The sequence below is a fragment of the Electrophorus electricus genome, chromosome 6, assembly GCF_013358815.1.
Source record: "Electrophorus electricus isolate fEleEle1 chromosome 6, fEleEle1.pri, whole genome shotgun sequence".
Taxonomy (NCBI): Eukaryota; Metazoa; Chordata; class Actinopteri; order Gymnotiformes; family Gymnotidae; genus Electrophorus; species Electrophorus electricus.
Genome location: NC_049540.1, coordinates 20,996,332 through 21,015,650, shown reverse-complemented (window position 1 = coordinate 21,015,650; position 19,319 = coordinate 20,996,332). Strand labels below are relative to the sequence as shown.

Here is a 19,319-nt window from a genome sequence, read left to right as displayed (position 1 = left end):
TTTCTCTCTCTCTCTCTCTCTCTCTCTTTCTTCACTATTGTGAGAAAGGACTCGTAGCTTGCAGTCCATAGCGGACTGTGAATGCTAGCCCACTCTAATATGGTGAGTGGTTTGGATTTCTGGGACTGGTGATGTGGCAGTGCTCAGTGATGGGCTTTCCCTGCTAGGGGCTTCCCTGGGCTGGTCTTCCAGGCAGGCTCTCCGTTGCGCTCACCAAGGGCTGAGAGGCAACGAGTGAGCTGGGGAGAGAAAACAGCCCACCACCGCCAGGTGGCAGATGGTGGAACGTGGGGAGGCCGTGTGTGGTGCCACGTACCGTCACTCCTTCTAGCACCCAGCCGCTTTGGGGCTGGCAGACTGATTAATGCCAGCCTTTCATCTCCAGAAACCCTCATGAAGACATCATCGCCACCAAGAAGGAAGCCCCAAAACTGCCCACCTGACGGTGGACAGCACCTCTTATGAACCGCCATCTACCTAAATTCATTCCCACCTTCATTATCCCACATTCATTATTCCTGCTCCGGTATGCAAATTCCTGCCTTCTCCTTAGATGATCTCAGGGCCTTTCTCTCCACGTCGCCTCCTTTTTAACGTGGCTTTAGAAAATGGGAGAAAGGTCAGACATGATCGACGACCGACCCCGAATGGCCCGCTCCCGTCCGTTAGCTCCTCCCGGCTCGTCTGCCCGAGAGATAATGTCCGAAGCCGTGCGAGGCGTGCGCCGCGCTCTGAAGGTTATCTCTCATGTATCTCAGACACCCACTGCACAAAACTATAGGGATCAATCAGAGGGAGGACGGCCAACCCCACTCTGCTGCCTCGGCCCAGATCTCCGCGGGCGGAGCTCCTCCCTCACTTCAACTCTGTGGCTAACCGCGACCGTTCGGCCCGCCCGTTGGAGAGGATTTATAGAGGGGGGAACGGGGCTGGGCGCGCCCCTCCCCCGGAGCATGCCGCTCTGCTCTCGCTCCGGAGCTGAGTAATGACCGCCATCTCCCTTCCTGTCACCATGAAAGGTGGCACTGCCTCTTTCCTGTTCGGCTTTTTTCTTTTTCCTCCCAGCACGTCCTTTCTGCCGGTGAGGCAATCCTAACTGAGATCTCTATCCCGTGAGATGTATCTGATGTATGGGGGTTACACAGAGTCCTTTTTGTTTTGTTTTGTTTTGTTTTGTTTTGTTTCTCTCTCCTCCATCTCAGCATCCCTGACGTTTCTTTTAATAGAGGTGCAGTCCCACTATGCCTCCATCATATCGCATTTTCTCCATCTGTTATTAGTAACAGCTGTAGCTGTTTTTGGCTGAGGCGCTGCCTGGCTAGACGCACAAGTATGCCCTGATAATTTGGCAACATGCTGCGAAGTCTTGTCATCACGTTTGGTCTAATAGTAAATTATTCATCACAATAAGTCACCAGCTACCGCCGTGGTGGTCGCGCGGGGATGGCGTCGCCTGCTCTGCTCCACGGGATTCGGCTTCGATGCTGAAAGGGGCTGCTGAATTCTCCGGCTCCACACCCTCTCCTTTTCCCACCAGCGAAGGTCTTTGTTGCCGATTTCGTCCCTCGTTACCACGAGCGGCGCTCCCCAAATTCTGAAGTGTGCCGCCGTGGTTTCTTGTTTCGTGGCTTTTTCGGCTCGCCGTTAGCGGAGAATCCACTGGCTCGTATTGCTGACGAGCGGCTGGTTTCTTTTTTTTCCCTTTTGGCTTGCCTCCGTCTGCATGTGTGCGTATGCACCATGTGTGCCCACTTCCGCCTCCTCCCACCACGCTCCCTTTCTCTCTCTGACACCCCCCCCCACACACACACACACACACACACACACAAGCTCGCTCACACAGCGCTACTCTCTGGCTGGGGCTTCAGAAGGACTAGGTGTCCTGGTCTGCGCACTGGTGAAGAAGACCCTATAGTTGCCTCTCTGCCTCTGTGCTCACCATCCCTGGAGGAAAACCTCGGAGGATTCAGGGTTACGGAGAGCGCAACGCATCGCGCTGACTTTAATTAGCGCACGTTTCTTTCTCTTTTTTTTTTTTTTTTTTTTCCCCCCCCCCCCATTTTCCACCGTGGTTGCCGGGAGTGAGCGTATCCAGCTGAGCTTTTGCAGGTCGTGCAGCCCTCCTGCAGCCGTTTCCACGGCCACCGTTTCTCCGCCCCTTCCAGCCGGAGCTGTGAGCCCCGGCGCACCGACCAACACGTCCGTTTGGAGCGGAGCTCGGAGAGTGGCGGACAGGAAGGAGAGGGACGAGGGGGAGGGAAAGCAGCACTAATCAATACAGGGAGCGCGTCAGCGGCAGAGAGCGAACAGCCAGAGAGCGAGGAGGAGGAGGAGGGAGAGAGACACACACTCGGCTGTTTGTGGGGAGCTGACCGTCGACGCTCTCGGCACGGACTCTCTCGCTCTAGCTCAGCCGGTGGAAGGTGAACGCTCAGAGGAGGAGGAGAGCCGAGGCAGGCACCGAAGCGCCAGCACCTCGGAGAGCTCCTCCAGCACCTCGGAGAGCTCCTCCAGCACCTCGGAGAGCTCCACTTTATTTATTTATTTCCCAATTCTTTTTTCCTCCGCCGCGTTGCAGCAGATTGCCTTCTCTGTCCGCGCGGGTTTCTCTCTTGCCTGCGAGAGCGGGAGTACTCGCCGTCCCGCCGCACCTCCCCCGTCCGCTTGGGTCGGTTCTGGCTGCCTTTTTTCCGTCTCTCTAACCTTTTCTTTCTTATTCTCGTTTTCTCCTCTCCTCCCATCTCCCCCTACCCTTTATTAGAGTAATCCTGTTTTTTTTTTTTGCTGGGATGTTTCTTATCTTTCCCTCTGCAGTGGAGGGGCCGTCCTCTGAGGAAGAGTGGTCTTAACAGAGTATAAGCCTTACCTCAGGCTGGGAGAGAACAGGGGAACGAGAGAGAGGAGAGAAAGCGAGAGAGAGAGAGAGAGAGAGACACCTCCTGGCATCCATGTCACCTGGAGCACTTCTTCTCTGCTCAATTAAGCCGATATCAGCACTCTGATGCGTTGATTTAGGGCTGCTCTTCTATTCATTTGAACGCCTTTGGGAGCTGCATTTACAGATGTTTATCATTCTAAATAGATTGCATTATTTTGCTTGATTGTAGACAAAGTATCCTCATTTTAACTGTAATTGAGCATTAAACCAAGAAGAATTGTCCATAGAGGAAGGCAGTGCACTGGTTTCCCTTTGGATTCCGAAGAGACGAGGGACTGAGGATCTTGTTATTTCTTTTCAAGGATTTTATTGGCTCTTTGGAAACCTACTGCCTTGAGGGGCTTTTTTTTTCCTCGTTTGGCTTCCACTGTCCTAGAGCAGAAACCTCATTGCGTCGTTTCGCTGAGCTGTTTACCTGTCCTGTGGATAACGGCAGACATGGGCTTTCCTCTCTGAGATGTCTTCTTTCCAACGGGCGGGACAGATGGGGGGCGCCAGGGCCTGGTGCGGCGCCTCTTGCCCCAGGCTGGAGGTCCTACTGCTGGGCTGGGAGTGTGGGGGAATTGGCTGGCTGGGCCTGGGCTCCTGCTGGAGGCTGGCTCTCTCCGTGGCCCTTCTGCTCTCCCTGCCGGACCGGACGGCCAATGCCCGCGTGTCCTCCAGCCTCAGCACCACGCACCACGTCCACCACTTCCACAACAAGCACGGCACCGTGCCCATCGCCATCAACAGGATGCCCTTCCTCACGAGAGGGGGCCACGGTGAGTCCTCACCCTCGTCCGCACGCCAGCACTTCCGTCTGGTCAACTCCCACACGGAGAGAGCGGGGCTGTTACGTCCGGGAGCCGGATGCTGACATCACCTCGCACATTGGTATTCCTGGCCATGGCTGGGCTCCGGGTGTTTTCAGTACTCCGCGCACACCGCGCACATGCTTTGATCCGCGCCTCCCTTCTACTCTTCACAGATCACGCAGGGAGGGGTCTCCGGTTCTCCGTGCGACTGCTGCAGATCTGCTGTAGAGATAGGGACGGGCCGGGGAGGGAGGGGGGGGGGTGCGTTGGGTTTGCAGGCCAGATGCTCTGCACTCCTTGTTAGATCCCCCAGTCTGAAAATAGCTCTCCTTCCAAGCACTGTGCTATGACACCTATGTCAGTCAAGCCTTGCACTCTGTGGAGCGATGACAGCCCGTCTTCTTTATGCAGCTCTGTCATGCGCTGAGTGGCTACTGAGCTTGTCGTGTCTCCGAGATAATCCTCCAGCTGTGGGAGAAAAAAAAACAAACATGGCACATACATTACGCTTTGATCATTCCTTTTGTGAAGTGGGGAGCTTCAGAAAGTAGGTTACGTGTAAGGTTGTGAGCACTGCACCAGACAGTGCTGTGTTGGTGCTGCTGCTTCGCTTTACAGGTCGGGGCTCTTTCAGTTTGTGCGAACTGATTTGGATTTGCATGGCTGTCATTGTTAAGATCTGAAATTAGCCCTCCAAAAATAATGTTGATACTGAACATTCAGATTTGTGTTTCAAGTGCACGTTTACTTCAGTGTTTTGAAGGGGTGTCAGTCATTTGCCTTTGCTGAGGCTTAAACAAGCGTAGATAAAATGGAGGCAACCCACTGCAGTAGCCTTGGCCTTTCAGCACTTAAAGATCTCCTCGATTAAGAACGTGTGAGTATAATCCCCTTTGACTAACTTTCTATCTTAAGCATATTCCTTTACGTTTGTGCCTTCCTGCAGTGAAAATGTATCAAATCCACATGTATCAAATCCAGAATTTATGATGTCTGAAATCAAGGCATGTTTGATCCTCAGTATTTGTAGTGACATTTCTATTTAACAGTTTTTGGTGAAATTAAAACAAATTGGTGAAAATAAATCTGTTGAAAATAAATATTTATAGAAAGTTTTTTTTTTTAAAGAATGAGCATAACCTAATAAATAAACAAATTCTAATGGGGTGTGGCCAGACTGGGTTGTTTTTATGTTGTTTTTCATTTTTTCATGCTGAACTTTTAAGCAAGGGAAGGACCGTGGACAGTGGCAGACAGTGGAAACAGTCGTCTCCCACACTGGAGGACAGGCCCAGCGGCTCAGTTCTCTGTGGACAGCCGGGGAGGACAGGGTTATTTGGTCCATTTGAAAGCGAGAAGGCTGGATGTTCCTGCCCTAGTCGAGACTCCACAGCCACATTTAATGCGTTTATGGTGTCCTTATCCTTAAAATAGGGTCCCGATTGAAAGGGAACCCGAAGTCGAGAAGACAGGCTATGAATTACATCTTTCCAGTTATAGAAAGCTGCATCACGGTTCCATGCCGGTGCAAAACTCGCTCACAGGGTCACGGCCCCCTGAGCACTAAACTCTGCAAATGTTCTGGCTCAGGTTCACCATTGACATATGAATGCAAAGTCTGTCCAGTCTAGTCGCGCCTCTCGATTTCCCTCTCTCATTCAATTACACGGTAATACACATCTTCCCCAGCTGCACCTGCGATGGATAATAATCCCAATTAATTTCATTTTCAGACACAACCACCAAATTGTTTTGTTTGTGTCATTTTAGAACCAAAAAAACAACAACTTTCCCTGCATTTGTGTGGAATGTTTAGTCCATGCACGTGGACAGGGTTTTGGCCAGCATTGTCTCCTATGGAACGCCACCCAACGCAGCGGTCTAAAAACCGCTCGCCCTCATTGACTGGTAATCACTGCTTGATCCCATCGCCTCATGCCCTCCCATCTGCAACATGCCGCTGAGGCACAGGGACATGGGCGGAGCCAATATGCAGATTAGTAGAGGAAGCATCCGTGGGGTCTGGGAGATGCGGATGAGCCTGGGCGATGGAGGGATGGCATGCAGTTTGGGCGACGGGGGAGGAGAGGTCTGTCACTGTCTGTAATCGTGACATTTACACCATGTGACAACAGACTCCTCCCATTAATCATGACACTCACGGAGACTCTGCAGTAGTCTTCGTTTTCAAGGCAGCCTGCCTCCTTGCTACCAAGCAGGCAGTAGTCCCACAGTTTGTCATTATGTATATAATATAGATTTGCCAAGATATATAAAGTAACGTTGGAAAATTGCTAGGAACTAAGCCATAAATATCTAGTAAGTGGAGATTTCATACAGTACACTTAGTGAACAATATACACTGTATGTGCGTTAATAGTACTAATCGCATGTTTGTGTGTGTATGTGTGAATAATATATACAGTTTATGTTTGTGTTCACAGTATATATAGTTTATTACACATACTGCATATTGTTTATTGTTTCCTCCTTCGTTTGTACTTTTTCAGATTTCCAATAGCACGCGTGGAAATGATTGTGCTGTGACTCACAGGAATATTGTGTTTGGTGATCACAGGTGCTCACCAACCTGTCAACTCTAGAACGCATGCTGCGACTGTGTCACTGTGTACTAAATGCTCTTCGCTGTAGTTAATACTCACAATCACAGGTTTATACCAAATAATTGCCATTATCAATGCTTGTCAAAACATGGCAGCCCTGGTCTTGTACTGTACTCGACTGTACTGTGTGTGTTGAATGATTCATGTGGCCTGCCTGCTGGACTACAGGGTGCTTTGGTCTCTTGTAATGTGGTAGTGCCTGTGTGTCTCTACATGCCTTAAGATCTCCCTGCAGTCTCTCACTCTTCTCCTTACCAGCACACTGCCCCCCATCTGCAGCTTCTCCTGACCTGCTGGTCCATACACATGTCCTGCTGACTTCTTGCAGCCATCTTTGAACATTCACCTTTCCCCCACTCTGTTCTCTCTCTCCGTCTCTCTCTCTCTCTCTCTCTCTCTCTCTCTCTCCTGTCATCGCTTCGGCAGGATGCAGCGCAGCCCCTCCCTGCTGCTCTAATACCCAGAAGCCCGTGTGCTAACACAGGCGTGATGTTTGACAAGCGGCGGTCCCGTTTGTTCACACGGGCCTGCCCCTGCATGCTGACGCGGGCTTTCCCGGGCGAGGCGCGCCACTCGGCCTCGAGGCGCCACACGTGTGCCCTTGTCGCGCCTCCAAGGGCGCGCCTCAGCCCCTGCCGGGCCCCGCGTCGTCACTCCTCACCGACGTGCCGCTCCCGCGCGGCCGTGATGGATGGAGGCCTTGCCGGCGGAGCGGCGCACACCTCAGTCGTCCAGCAGCGAACACGCTATAGATTAGACATTATCTGGCCAGCTCGTCCCAGTAACAGGCATGTCCCATTACTGCCGCCAAGCTGGGCTCTGTGTGTCTGCCGCTTGGAGGGGGTGCGGCAGGAAGTAAAGGGAATAATTGATTGGTGAGAGAAAATGGCGCGCTTTGCCTGAGTGGTCTATTGTCGGCTTGAATACGGGGCAGTAATGAGGGGACGGTTAGTCGTGACCTCTGCATTCTCCGCGCTCGACTGTGAATGCCTGCCAGTTCTCTCTGCAATTTAGATGCTTCAAAAGAGCTAACCATTGTGGACCTGGGCCTGTCACTCTAAACTCCAGCAGCCGGAGCAGGGTGCCAGCTTCCAGAGATCTGGTCACCGAGATAGGCCAGGCGCATGGACGTGGACGCGGAGGTGAACGGAGGTGAAACGTGTGGCGGAGCTGGCGGGCCGGTCCCGGGTCCGCCACAGTACTTGAACCCATTCTGATGAGCGATCAGGAGGGATTACGGTACGGAATGGCTGTTCCCTTTTTTTCCTCTTGATACGTGACATGGCAGTGGAACGGCGGCGAGGATCTCAGCCTCTTCCGCTCAGCGTCGTAGGCGTGAGCTCCGAATACCATCGGCAGTATCAGCATTTCGACTTTGAAAGCTGTATTCCCATATTAACAATTCCTTGATTATATGTGCCAGGCAATTTCAGAGGCTGCATCGTAAGCGCTGGCTATGGATGGTTCCTAAATGGCCATTATGTGCGCTGCGTTAGAGGATGCTTGGGATCTGCAGGCACAGTGGCAGGGCCGAAGCCACTCACAGAGCTCGAAGCCCCTTCCCTGATCTCAGACCTGTGGGGGGTGGTGCTTCTAAATGTGACACAGAGAAGAGAGCCCAGGAGTCTGCTCCAGTCAGAAGCATACCCAGAGGCTTCAATAAAGCGCAAGATCCATGCTGTGACCTGTGAGGGGTGAAATCACTCTCTCTGTGCCTCGATGCCTCTTTTTACACCTGCAGTAAGATCAGCTCAACCATAGCCAAACTATGGCTTGGGCAGAGAATTGAAATTGTGCCTTTAAACTGATCACTGGTCTGGGACCAGTAATTCCATCCAAGTTATTAATGTATCCGGTTACTTGACAACATCTGTATGACCGATCTCTGACCAGTAAAAGACCACACGCCAGTAATTCACCCCATTAACTTTGCTTATGAAACATTACAATAATGGTAAATTCATTGTTTTTCATGGACAAACATTTCTATTTTAGACTTTTATGTGATAATAATATCATTCAAAATTTGTAATGAGTCATACTTTAACTGAAATTGCGATTTATCTCATTAAATTCATCAATTATAGATGTCCAGAGGAGAGGATTCACATTTATTCTCTATGAATAATTCTTGAAAGATTGAGCGTGAATTTACAAAGTGCATAAATTTAATATATCTGAAACATGTGGCGTTAATCAGTTTAGGAAAATTAACAAGCTATTTTATGAGGGATCTGGAGCAATAAAAGATGCAAGAGTCGTACGGTTCTTAATTGGGCCTGTTGAGTGATAATATTGAGGACTTAAAACAAACCAGCTAGAGTTTCTCCCTTCAAGGCTACACGCATGTAAAGATCACAGTAAACAATGCACACAATGCGCACGGTGTCTCAGATATTCAGCCTCGGAACGTCTCACATATCTCGCTGCTCCTCCGGTTTACCAGTAACTGAGACGATGACACGTGCATTTAAACGGAGATGAACAAGATCAGGGCCCTCGAGACGTCTTAAAAAAGCGCAGCACTTTGCTTTTTCAGGCCTCGTCGACGGCCGCCGTCATCCCATATACAGCGAAATGGCTCTATCCACAGCAGTGCACGCATACTTTTAGTTATTGTTTATCTTGTTATTTTCCATGAAAGGGATTTTAGCCCAAATGATGCAACGTTCTGCTAATAAAGGGCATGACTGGAAGGGCATGATGGGCGCAGCTGCAAGGCGACCGGTGTCCTTCTTTAAATGCGCTTTCAGAAACGTTGTTTCAGCCTTCGGCTAATAGGCAGGAGATCTGGGGGGAGCTAAGTTCAGCGGTGTCGGCATAATCACAGTACAACGATTGCTCGGGAGGAGTGAGAGTGTGTGTGTGTGTGTGTGTGTGTGTGTGTGTGCGTGTGTGTGTGTGTGTGTGTGTGTGTGTGTGTGTGTGTGTGTGTGTGTGTGTGTGTGTGGTGCTGGGCATTGTGAAGCTGCTGCAGGGGGCGGCTCACAGGCCTGTGCAAGAGTTTAGGTCTGTGTGTGTATGTACGTGTGTTTGTATGTGTGTTTGTGTGGCGCGCAGGCCTGTCCAAGAGTTTAGGTCTGATTTGCGCAGGCCCCAAATCCACCCACACATGTCTCCCATGACAGAGTCAAGAATAGCCTAGCATAAAGTCTTCCCTCTTAACTAGAAAACACATACACTCACACAATCTCGCTCTCTCTCACACACACGCACACACACACACACTCGCACAGACTCATCAGGAAGTAGAGTTAGTTCTTCAGGCACCTTCAGTCCTAATATCCGATCTATTCTTCCATCAGCTGTTTGTTCTGTAAGGTTCGCTCTTAAAGTCCTGCTGCGTGTCCTTCGCTGAACGATGATGAGCAGAACGATTCAGAAGCTTTTTTTTTCTCTTTACTAGCATTTTTGGTCAAAAATCCTGGTTATGTTTTACGAAAGTGCTCCTTGTTTCTTTTTAAGCAAAATTTGGCAGAACGAAGGAATCGAGCTTTACCAGAACCGGTTATGGCTCATTTTACTATCTGGAGAGATCATCTCTTTAAGGATTACACAGTTTCACAGATAAAAGAGCACACAGGAAGCACAAGCGGTAGTGCTAATATTGGTGGCGTGAGTGTGATTCCTGCTTGCTCACGAGGGGCCTTGCTGGAGCACTTGGCAGCACGAGACCTGGGGGGGGGATTTGTCTCTCTGCAGGATGCTCCTGTCCTGAGTCTCAGCGCAGGGCCTGAGGACACCACATTAGGATGCACAAGGAACCTTTTTGGTTTCAGGCAAGTAGACTGCTAAATAATAGATGGCTGTTAAATAGAGCACTCAATTCTCATTCAAGCCCCTCCGCAATCGTAACGCACCTGGTCCCCCTAACGGACCCGGGCCATCTCTCTTCATCGGGTTTCTGTAACGGCCTCTGACATGGTGCACAAACATTTCAGTAATCTATAAGCACGTTCTTCGGGAGGCGGAAGGCGGGGAGAACCGTCCTAGTTCATCTTTAGCTACAGCAAACTACACAGAGGCTCCTTTTCACTGGAGTCTCGGTCTAATTAGCGTTAAGAGCAGAGCTGTTGCATAGCTAGGAGAGGGGGCTACACTAAGCCCCAGCAGCCTTACACTCTAAGGGGGAGGGGCCCCGTGCTGAAGCGCTTCCTATGCACTTTGGCGCATTGGTATGGTGATTTAGGACCCGCTGCCGCCTGCCGCTTTTATGGGCCTCCGGTCCGGCTGCGCCAGGATTTGTGCTGCTCAGCTGCACTCTTTGTTTTCCGCGCCGCGTTCCCGTCCAGGCTGCGCCTGATTCCAGCCTCCCCGCGACCTCATTATTTTCAGAGCATGCTCGCCCCATCCGCCGCGATATAGATTTGAGCCAGGTCTCCCCATTTCTCACACGCGGGGCAACGTATACGGCATTCGGAGTCCTTGCCTGAGTCCGGAGTTAATGGTGTCGCGGAATGTGACCCAGCGAGACGACGAAGGTTTACCCGGTTTCGGTTTTTGTCTTTCACAAAAAGAAATTGCAGATGCTCCAGAAGAGCTAAGAAAGGGTTTTTTTTTTTCTCTCTCTGTCTTAGATACCGTTTCCATTCCTCTCGGTCTGGCCGGAGATCACTCTGGCTTATCGCTTTCTCCCACATGGAGCGTGAGTTGCCAGCGTCCTTGTTCGTCAGAATTACGACACACTTCTCTCCTCTTTTCCCGGAGCCGCTCGGCCAGGCACCTGTTCTTTGGAGGGGAACCCTCGAGCCCTCTTCACAGTCATCAGTGACAGCGGCGTAATCAGATCGGCCCCGTCCATGACCGTGATTGCTGGAGACACTTGAACCTTCGCAATCAGGGCGTCATTTCACGGGACACGCCTCAACTCTTCCAGGCTCCGCCTGTGCTGTGTGTGTGTGGGCGGGTGTGTGTGCACGCGTGCTTGTGTGTGTGTGTGTGTGTGTGTGTGTGTGTGTGTGTGTGTGTGTGTAAGCCCCCTGCCTTCATCACCTCTGGTCCCTTCTGTCAGGGTGCAAACTTATGCAGCGAAATGTTTCTGAGGAACAGAGGCTGGTTATATTATTGAAAGCTTTGAAGACAGAGGCTTTCTTCCAGGATCAGGAATAATGTTTGCCTCCAATACTTGTGCGCGGGTATGCATACAACTCAGATGCATGCATGCAGCTCTGACGGAGTCCTTCTCTCGTTAGTGTGTTTGAGGGAACCTTTTCCTTGGGTGTGTGTTTATCACGTTTCCTAATTAGCCATATCTCTCTGAAAAAGGCCAGTGCGAACCACTCTGTGTTGGTTCAATTAATTACATGCTGTAATTTCACTGGCAGATATACAGCAGTACTGCCGGCGCTCAGAAGCAATTACATCTGCAGCGTCGCACAAGCAAATCGCCTTAATTAGATCCTCACGGTACCCACATGGTCATTGTTTTTAGTTCAGCCGCAGCCTTAAGATCATCTGTACGAATTCTCCTGTTTCCCACAGACATGTACACCCAATCTTACTTGCACTTCAAGCACACTCGCCGTCGCCAGGACGAGCGCTCGCAGCAAGCGCTGCGGCTTGCGACTTCAGTGCAGTTATTCCCCGCTGTTAAACAGCTGACAGCTAATACATCAGATTGTACATCAGTCATCTCCACTGAGAACGGAGAGGGAGCAAGAAAGTGAGAAAAGGGGAGAAGAGACAGAGAGAGAGAGAGAGTGACGTGACAGATATTAGGCGGTTGTGATTCTGACGGAGACAGGAGGCAAGGAGACACCTGGGACAGATCGGAGACACGGCTTGCTCATTAAGTAAGGGTGCGGAGGAGCCCGGGCTGGCTGCTTCGTGCGCTCGGGAGGACATTTTGTATGGCATTTGCAAATTAGAGTTGCAGGGTTAGGGTGTCATGTGATGGAATGGCAGGAAAAGGGGAGCTCATACGCGCCGCCCAGACGCACTCCTTTATGGTGGCTGCTTCCTGGCAGCTTCCTTGGAGCGGTGCCACAGAAACAAATGGATGAGGCAGATAATGTAGCGTGGCTCCGCAGATTAAAAAATTGCCCACACTGCTTCCCATAAAAAGTAAACACGCGCGCAGAGCAGGAAGCGGCACGGATTTAACGGACGCCAGCGATCTCGAGCGGCGCAGTTGAGGAAGCGCTCCCCAGCCTGAGGAGCGATGTACAACTCTAAAGGCTTGAATCGAAAAAGGCTCTAGCCATCCTCAACCAAATTTGCATAGCGGCTGTAAGTAATTTCCCCTCTACGCGTGCACGCCGTGCCGGCACTCGTTTTGAAGTGCACGTGAGTAAAAGAGTTCAAAACGTCTCACGCGGTACATAGGCAGAAGACGGTGACTGACGAAACGGCAGCAGCCCTGTAGCCTGTGTCAGGCCACATCCCAGTTTGTAACCTAGCAACCATTAGAGAAAGAGACGTGCACACTCTCCTATAACTGTACGCTGCGTTTGCCTGTAGGATAACCTGCACAAACCGGCGACAGATTCATTTCTCCCTTCTGCCCTCAATCATTCCTACAGGGTTTATGAATGTCAATATAATGCCGCATACGTGCTTCATGTTTTAGCCTTTACTGTTGTGGTGAATACAGTCTCAAGGGGCTTGGTGAGGATTTCCCATCAGGACAGGACCCTGTGCCTTGGATTTACTGGTTGCTGTAGCAACAGTCCCCACCTGAACTAACCAAAGGTTGTTCTGTTTTGTTTTTGTTTTTTGTTTTTTTTTTCCATTTCCATTCTCCGCCCCTCCCCGGTATGTGCTGGGAAGCCTGTTTCACTGAGGTCTGTTTTTCCATGTGTGTCTCCAGCGTTTCTGAAACACTCCAGAGGAACATGATGTTTTTCCCCCTTCTGTGCCTCGGGGTCTATCAGTAAGTCCACAGCAGAAAGGAAAATAGGTTCATTGTTATTGAGCATTCACTGAAAAATTCATACAGTGGCTCTTTAGTAAGGGTGACTTCACCCTGAAGTGACTTCCTGGATTCATTTAACATGTTTGTCTATTTATTTACTTATTTATTTTGGTGGTTGTTGCTTTTTTTCACAGTGAACCGTTACAAATTGCTCTTAAGCAACTTTAGCTGAGTGTCTGCTAACATCTAATCCAAACCATGTCATTTGTTTTTGAGCCCTAATTTACAAGAAGTGAAAATGATTCTATGCTCTTTCCTGCTGTATACCCACGCTGGGGGCGCACGTCGGCAGAGCAGGGAGCGGGGCACTCCCTCTGAATGGTTATTAAACTAATACGATTTCGGGACTCCTTCTCCCATGTTTCTAACTCTTCTATTGTGTGAACTGCCTCACGCTGCACCTGATGCCATTCTCCTACCTTTTTTCCACGTCTAATTGAAAAGTGGCGCGGTCTTCAGCCACCGGAGTCCCCATGCATTCTTTTCGCGGTAATTCGACATTGGCTCTGCTGTCTGTTGAACTGTGCTGAACTCCCACAATGCAATGCTGTCGCAAACTAATACCGACTGCAAGAACAATAGTAACGAAGTCCGAGGAGAGCGTCACGCGTCAATTGAAGAGAGGGCCGACCGACAAAGAACAGGCAGTGGCGTGGCGTTACCGTGACGGAGTCTTGGAGAGGCGTCGCGTCGCCACCTGACCACGCAGCCCGGCTCCTTCATGGTCTGCTGCTCCTAGCTGCAACTAATCTGTTGTTATCAGACGTTAGAATGAGGGCTTATGTCACTAGTTCTCTCTGAGGTGTTGTGTGATGTCGTTTCTCCTGATTTTTAGTGTTCGTTTTTTCTTCTTTGTCTTTTCTGAGAGGTGTACATTTAGTTGAACATCATCGCATGCGGTGTTGCCGAGAGATATGGCGGCAAGTTGTGCTCAGGGTTCTGTGGTGACATTACATGCACTTCCACATGGCTGATGCAATACTCATTCATATGCTCTCACTATTTACATCACTTTCAACTGAGGGCCATTAGGAGAATGCTATATGACCGATCTTAGTGGGGGAATAATTTGGTAACTGTGTCCAGTGAGTCATTACCCAGCATAAGCCATCACTAGAAGATCGCTCCAGCTGCTTTGAATGTCAAAATGTGCAACACTCGTACACTCGAATCGTCAGAATGCAACAACGTGGCAAAAAGATGTCTCAGTACATTGCTTTCATCTCCTCTACATGAAGATGACATCATAATCTATCTATATGACCATATTTCAGCATAAACCCCACGTGCAGATTTTGTGTGAATATCCTTGTCAAAAAAACTTCTGGGCCCAAGTTTGTGTGTGTGCAAGCGTGGGAATGTGTGAAAGTGTGTGAGCATGTGTTTGTGTGCGCGCGCGTCTGTGAGAGAGAGTGAGACCATACAGTGTGAAAGAGAGAGGTAGAGGTGATCTGAAGGCAGGATGCCATTCTCCTGCTGTGCTGCTTTTCAGATGTGTTCAGTGCCTGAGCTAGGCCGGCTGCTCCGCATACATTAGACACAGTGTGGCTCCCTCATATGCATGTGGCTATGGAGGGTGGCGATGTGGGCAGATACTGATGTGTGTGTGTGTGTGTGTGTGTGTGTGTGTGTGTGTGTGTGTGTGTATATATATATATATATATATATATATATATATATATATATATATATATATATATATATATAGCAGATACAGACACAGGCAGATATATATATATATCTGTATAGATAGATAGATATCTGTATATATCTGCCTGTGTTTATGTCTGTATCTGCAATATATATATATATATATATATATATATATATATATATATATATATATATATATATATATAGATAGATAGATAGATAGATAGATATCTGTATATATCTGCCTGTGTTTATGTCTGTATCTGCAATGCAATATATATATATATATATATATATATGTGTGTGTGTGTGTGTGTGTGTGTGTGTGTGTGTGTGTGTGTGTGTGGTCTCTACACCTTAGGCAGCATATCAAGTGGCCTTTAATGTTGACAGTATGACATGCCTATAGCCAGGAAATGAAACCCTACACCTTAATGGAGACCTGCCATAAAAGTGTGGAATTATTTTGTACACATGAACATGTGATTATCATGTGTAGGTGTGTTAAAGAAGTACTGGGGTTGGGGTCTCCAGGGAGCCGTGGGTTCTGTGGGCTTGGCAGGTGGGGACTGCTCTAAGTCAGCAACCCATCGTCTACACTGCAAATCCTCCTACAGTAGAAGTGACCTGTTTTGGTGTTACATGGGTATTTACCAGTGTTCCTGCATGCGCTCTTGCAGGTTTCAACTTGACAGCCCCAGGGGCTCAGAGACGTGCAGACTTTACGCTTTTCCATTTGCCAAACCGGAGCCCGTTGTCTTTCAGAGTATGTTTAGAAAAGCAATGACAAATTCACCTTTGACACGGGTTTCCAAATGTCTACAAAGGCAGGACAACAACAGCTCTCAGCTATATCAAAACGAAGCGCGCCAGGCGTCAGAAAGTAAGCAGTGTTGCTTTGTGTGTCGACACGTGGAGGTAGTTTGCTTCCCCTGTTCCCCTCCTCAGAGGCGGCAAACTACCGTTTTCCTTACAAAGCTTGCCAGTCTCAGTCCGAGCTTCTGGACTGGCGCCATTTCACCCAGACGCACCTGATTCCATGACACCGTCTCCTGGAGAGGACATGTGTCTTCTCTCCCTCCCTCTCTCTATCCCCCATTATCCCTCTCTCCCTTGGTCTCCTCACCGAGGATTTGCAGGCTGACACAAACACCAGCATGATTGCAGTCCTGTCCGTGTTACTGTGTAAGTCTGAGCACAGCCCACCCGTGTTCCAATGTTCTCATCTGCCTTTGCTTCTCCATGGCCCTTGGACAAACGCACAAACATGCATGTACACACACACACACACACACACACAAGCACACACACATGCACCTACATACCTCGTTTACCTCTGTGCAGTGTTGCAGAGCCAGATACATAGCCCCCAGAAAGTGTGTGTGTGTGTGTGTGTGTGTGCGCACATGGGCGTATGTGTAAGAGACCCACTGTGACAGTGCCACGTAGGACACTGATGAGTCAGACAGCTCTGCAGCAGAGAGAAAGAGCAAGAGAGAGAGATCCTAGCGAAGTACTGGCTCAGTGACTATAGTCTTGCTATTTGAAAGAGTAGACACAAGACTAGATTGCTAAGAGAAGTAGGTACCCCTGAGCCACCATCGCATTACAGGTGAGGCTCAGCTCATGTCAACAATTCAGAACTTTTATAGAGAACTTTGCCCAATTATAAATTTCACAAAAATGATCTATATGTGCATTCAGCAGCACTCATCAGATTACCTTCCTTACCCCGCCCGGTTAAATAGCTGTGTATTAAGTAGTACCTTAATATGTCAAACTGTTTTTTAGCACTGTGCCCATTTGTAAATGTTATCCTAGAATGATTGTATCTGCACGGAGAGAGAGAGGAGACTGTCATCCTTATTCCCTCCTGTCCAGGGAAGAGGGAAAATCTGCTTTAGTTCACATCTTTCCAGCCCAGAGAGTGCCAGCACTGGAGGAGAGCTGGAGTCTCCGATGTGGGGGAATAAACACTACGCCAACCAGCCTATAATAACTGTTCCTTTAGTCAGAGATTCATCATCTTGTTTTTTGTTTTATCAGAAACGCCTACACGGATTGCCGGAGTTGGCTACAGCCTCTCTGACGAGCGTTTTATGAGTGCGCCTCAGAGCCACAAAACCAGCCTCTCAGAACCCTCCCAGCCTGACATTCAGAAGGGCCGTCGGAGCCCTCGCCTTGCAAAGCCACGTCAGCCGAGTTGGAGGAGAAGGAGGGGTGTGCTTCCTCCACGGAGCCCTGTAGAGAGCCGGGATCTGGCTGCGCTTCCCGTTTAATGCGTTCCCCTTTTGAGGCAGCGCGGAGCAGCGGAGAGAAGCAGCCGGGCGACCGTGACCAACGCGTTTCCCCGCATTCCTGCGCGGCGGCGGCGGCGGCTTGGGCGCATTAGCTCAGCGCTCATTAGCTCTGCATATTTCATGGCTGCGGCGTGATTATTTCGTGCGCTCGCCTCCGCGGAACTGCCGCCACCCATGCACGCGCGGGAAGCGTCACGTGGGCCGGCCGCTCCGGTACTTCCGTGATCGGCGTGGGGCCTCGTTTGGACTGTTTGATCTCGCAGGTTCATTGCCGCTGCGTGACCCACTTTAGTTCCCAGGATGACTCAACTAAAGAGGAAACTAAAGAGGAGCGATTAATATACTTGCTATTCTTTTACTTTAGGGGAAGGAAGGTTTCTTAAGGCTCACTTCTGCAAAGGTTTATACAGCTTTGTAGCTCTTTTGCTGGCTATTATCTGTCATCCGTGTTATCCGTAATTTAACTATAAAGTGTTTATCCATAATCAGCAAGATATGAATGTTGTTGTTTTTTTTGGGGGGGGCATTGTCTTTTTTTCCGGAGTAGTGTTTAAGAATATTTCTCTATCTGCAAAGGTTTGATTTAACGTAAAACACCTGAAAGGTGCATGAGTCAAGAACCACCTCTACCTTCCATTCTCACCCATGAACACCCAGCACGCCCACTACTAAATGTATCGTCCTAACATTGAAATCTAAACCTAAAAACACGTGTAATTCGGCTCATAATGATTTGCTGTTATGAGAACAGTCCAGAGTTTTTGCTGTCTGGTATTTCTTTGTAATGAGCTCCCATGAGATTATCAGTCACTACCTGTGATGGCTAGTTAGAACTGTTAGCTGCAAAGAAGTTTTATACAGCTGACCAGCATTACATCTGTTTCTCTGAAGGAGGTTCACCCAGTGCGTTACTTTACTTAACTCTCTAAGTGATAAAGATCTATCTACTCTATTTGTTATTCGAAGTGAATGCATTATACAGATTGCATTAACATACTTTTCCTGGAGGCATGTTGCAAATTCTATGTCCAATTTCACATGTAATAATTCTCTCCACTTTGGTATAGCTCTTCCAATTATAACTCTTGTTTTAGCACATTTCTTGACATGAAATCTTTTAGCAGCACAGTGTAATTCCATTTTCGCTCATAGTACAAGTACCTGGTGGTGCTCACCCAGACGGAGAGGGATGGGGTGTAGGGATGCGCCATTGAGGAGGGTCTCAGAACGTGACTGACTGGAGGTCAGTGTAAACAGACAAGTGTTGAGCTGATACCACTGCTAAATAATAATATTTTTTTTGAATAATCATTTTTTAAAGTTCTCCATATTTCAGGGTTTATTTTAATTAGTAAGAGAATAGTGGCCAGGGGGGGGGCACCTACTGTACATTTCAAAATGTAGGTGTCTCCTAATTGTTGATGAGCACTGTATGTGCTCCTCTATGTCTGAAGATTCCACGTGAACACGGTGAAGAGGCAACGTTATAGCATGAGTCCCATACAAATCTTAAATGTCAATGGTTATTGTGCTAGAGAAAGCCAGTGGAGGTGATGACCTGAGGCAAGGAGACATAAAAATCAAATCACGGTCCTGTGTAGAGATTCCCCTGCTTCACCTCACCCTGCCCCTCCCCGATGTCATCAACAGCACCGATGAGATTTAAAACAACTCCGGTGGCCATGTGCCTTCCTTCAGCACCATGCTGGTGGACAGCTCCTGTCAAGACACTCCCATCACCTTGAGACGCTCGCTGGCCTCTTTCTCCACTCCTACCCCCTTCTCTCTCTTTCTCTCTCTCTCTCTCTCTCTCTCTCTCTCTCTCACTCAGGCTCAGCTCTTTTCTCACCTTAGTTCTCTCCCTGTACTTCCTCTCTTTCCCTTCTCTATCAGTCACTCACTCACTGTTTCTCCCACTCATCTCCCACCAGTGCTAATTCCACTTCGCCGAGTGCTTCCCACTAGCCCCAGCACGCCTGAGCGTTCCCGGCGCGCTCTGTCACGTGCCACTGCCGAATCAGCGCTCCGGCACTCCCCGCCCCTCTGTAGCATCAGGTCCGGGCACCTGCAGAAGGTGCGCAGGCCATGCCTTTAGGA

At 49.2% G+C, this 19,319-nt stretch overlaps 1 protein-coding gene across 4 annotated transcripts in view; it reads left to right on the top strand.

Moving 5' to 3' along the window:
- nrxn2a (neurexin 2a) overlaps window positions 1–19,319 on the top strand; it is a 212,124-nt gene that overhangs the window by 134,158 nt on the left and 58,647 nt on the right. For 3 of the 4 annotated variants that reach the window (XM_035527284.1, XM_035527283.1, XM_035527282.1), the window contains exon 1: window positions 2,007–3,699. The exons of the other annotated variant lie outside the window; for it this stretch is intronic. In XM_035527284.1, the coding sequence (XP_035383177.1) occupies window positions 3,396–3,699 (304 nt within the window). In that variant the 5' untranslated portion in view covers window positions 2,007–3,395. Of the gene's footprint in view, window positions 1–2,006; window positions 3,700–19,319 lie in introns of those variants that run through there. 4 annotated transcript variants of the gene reach the window in all.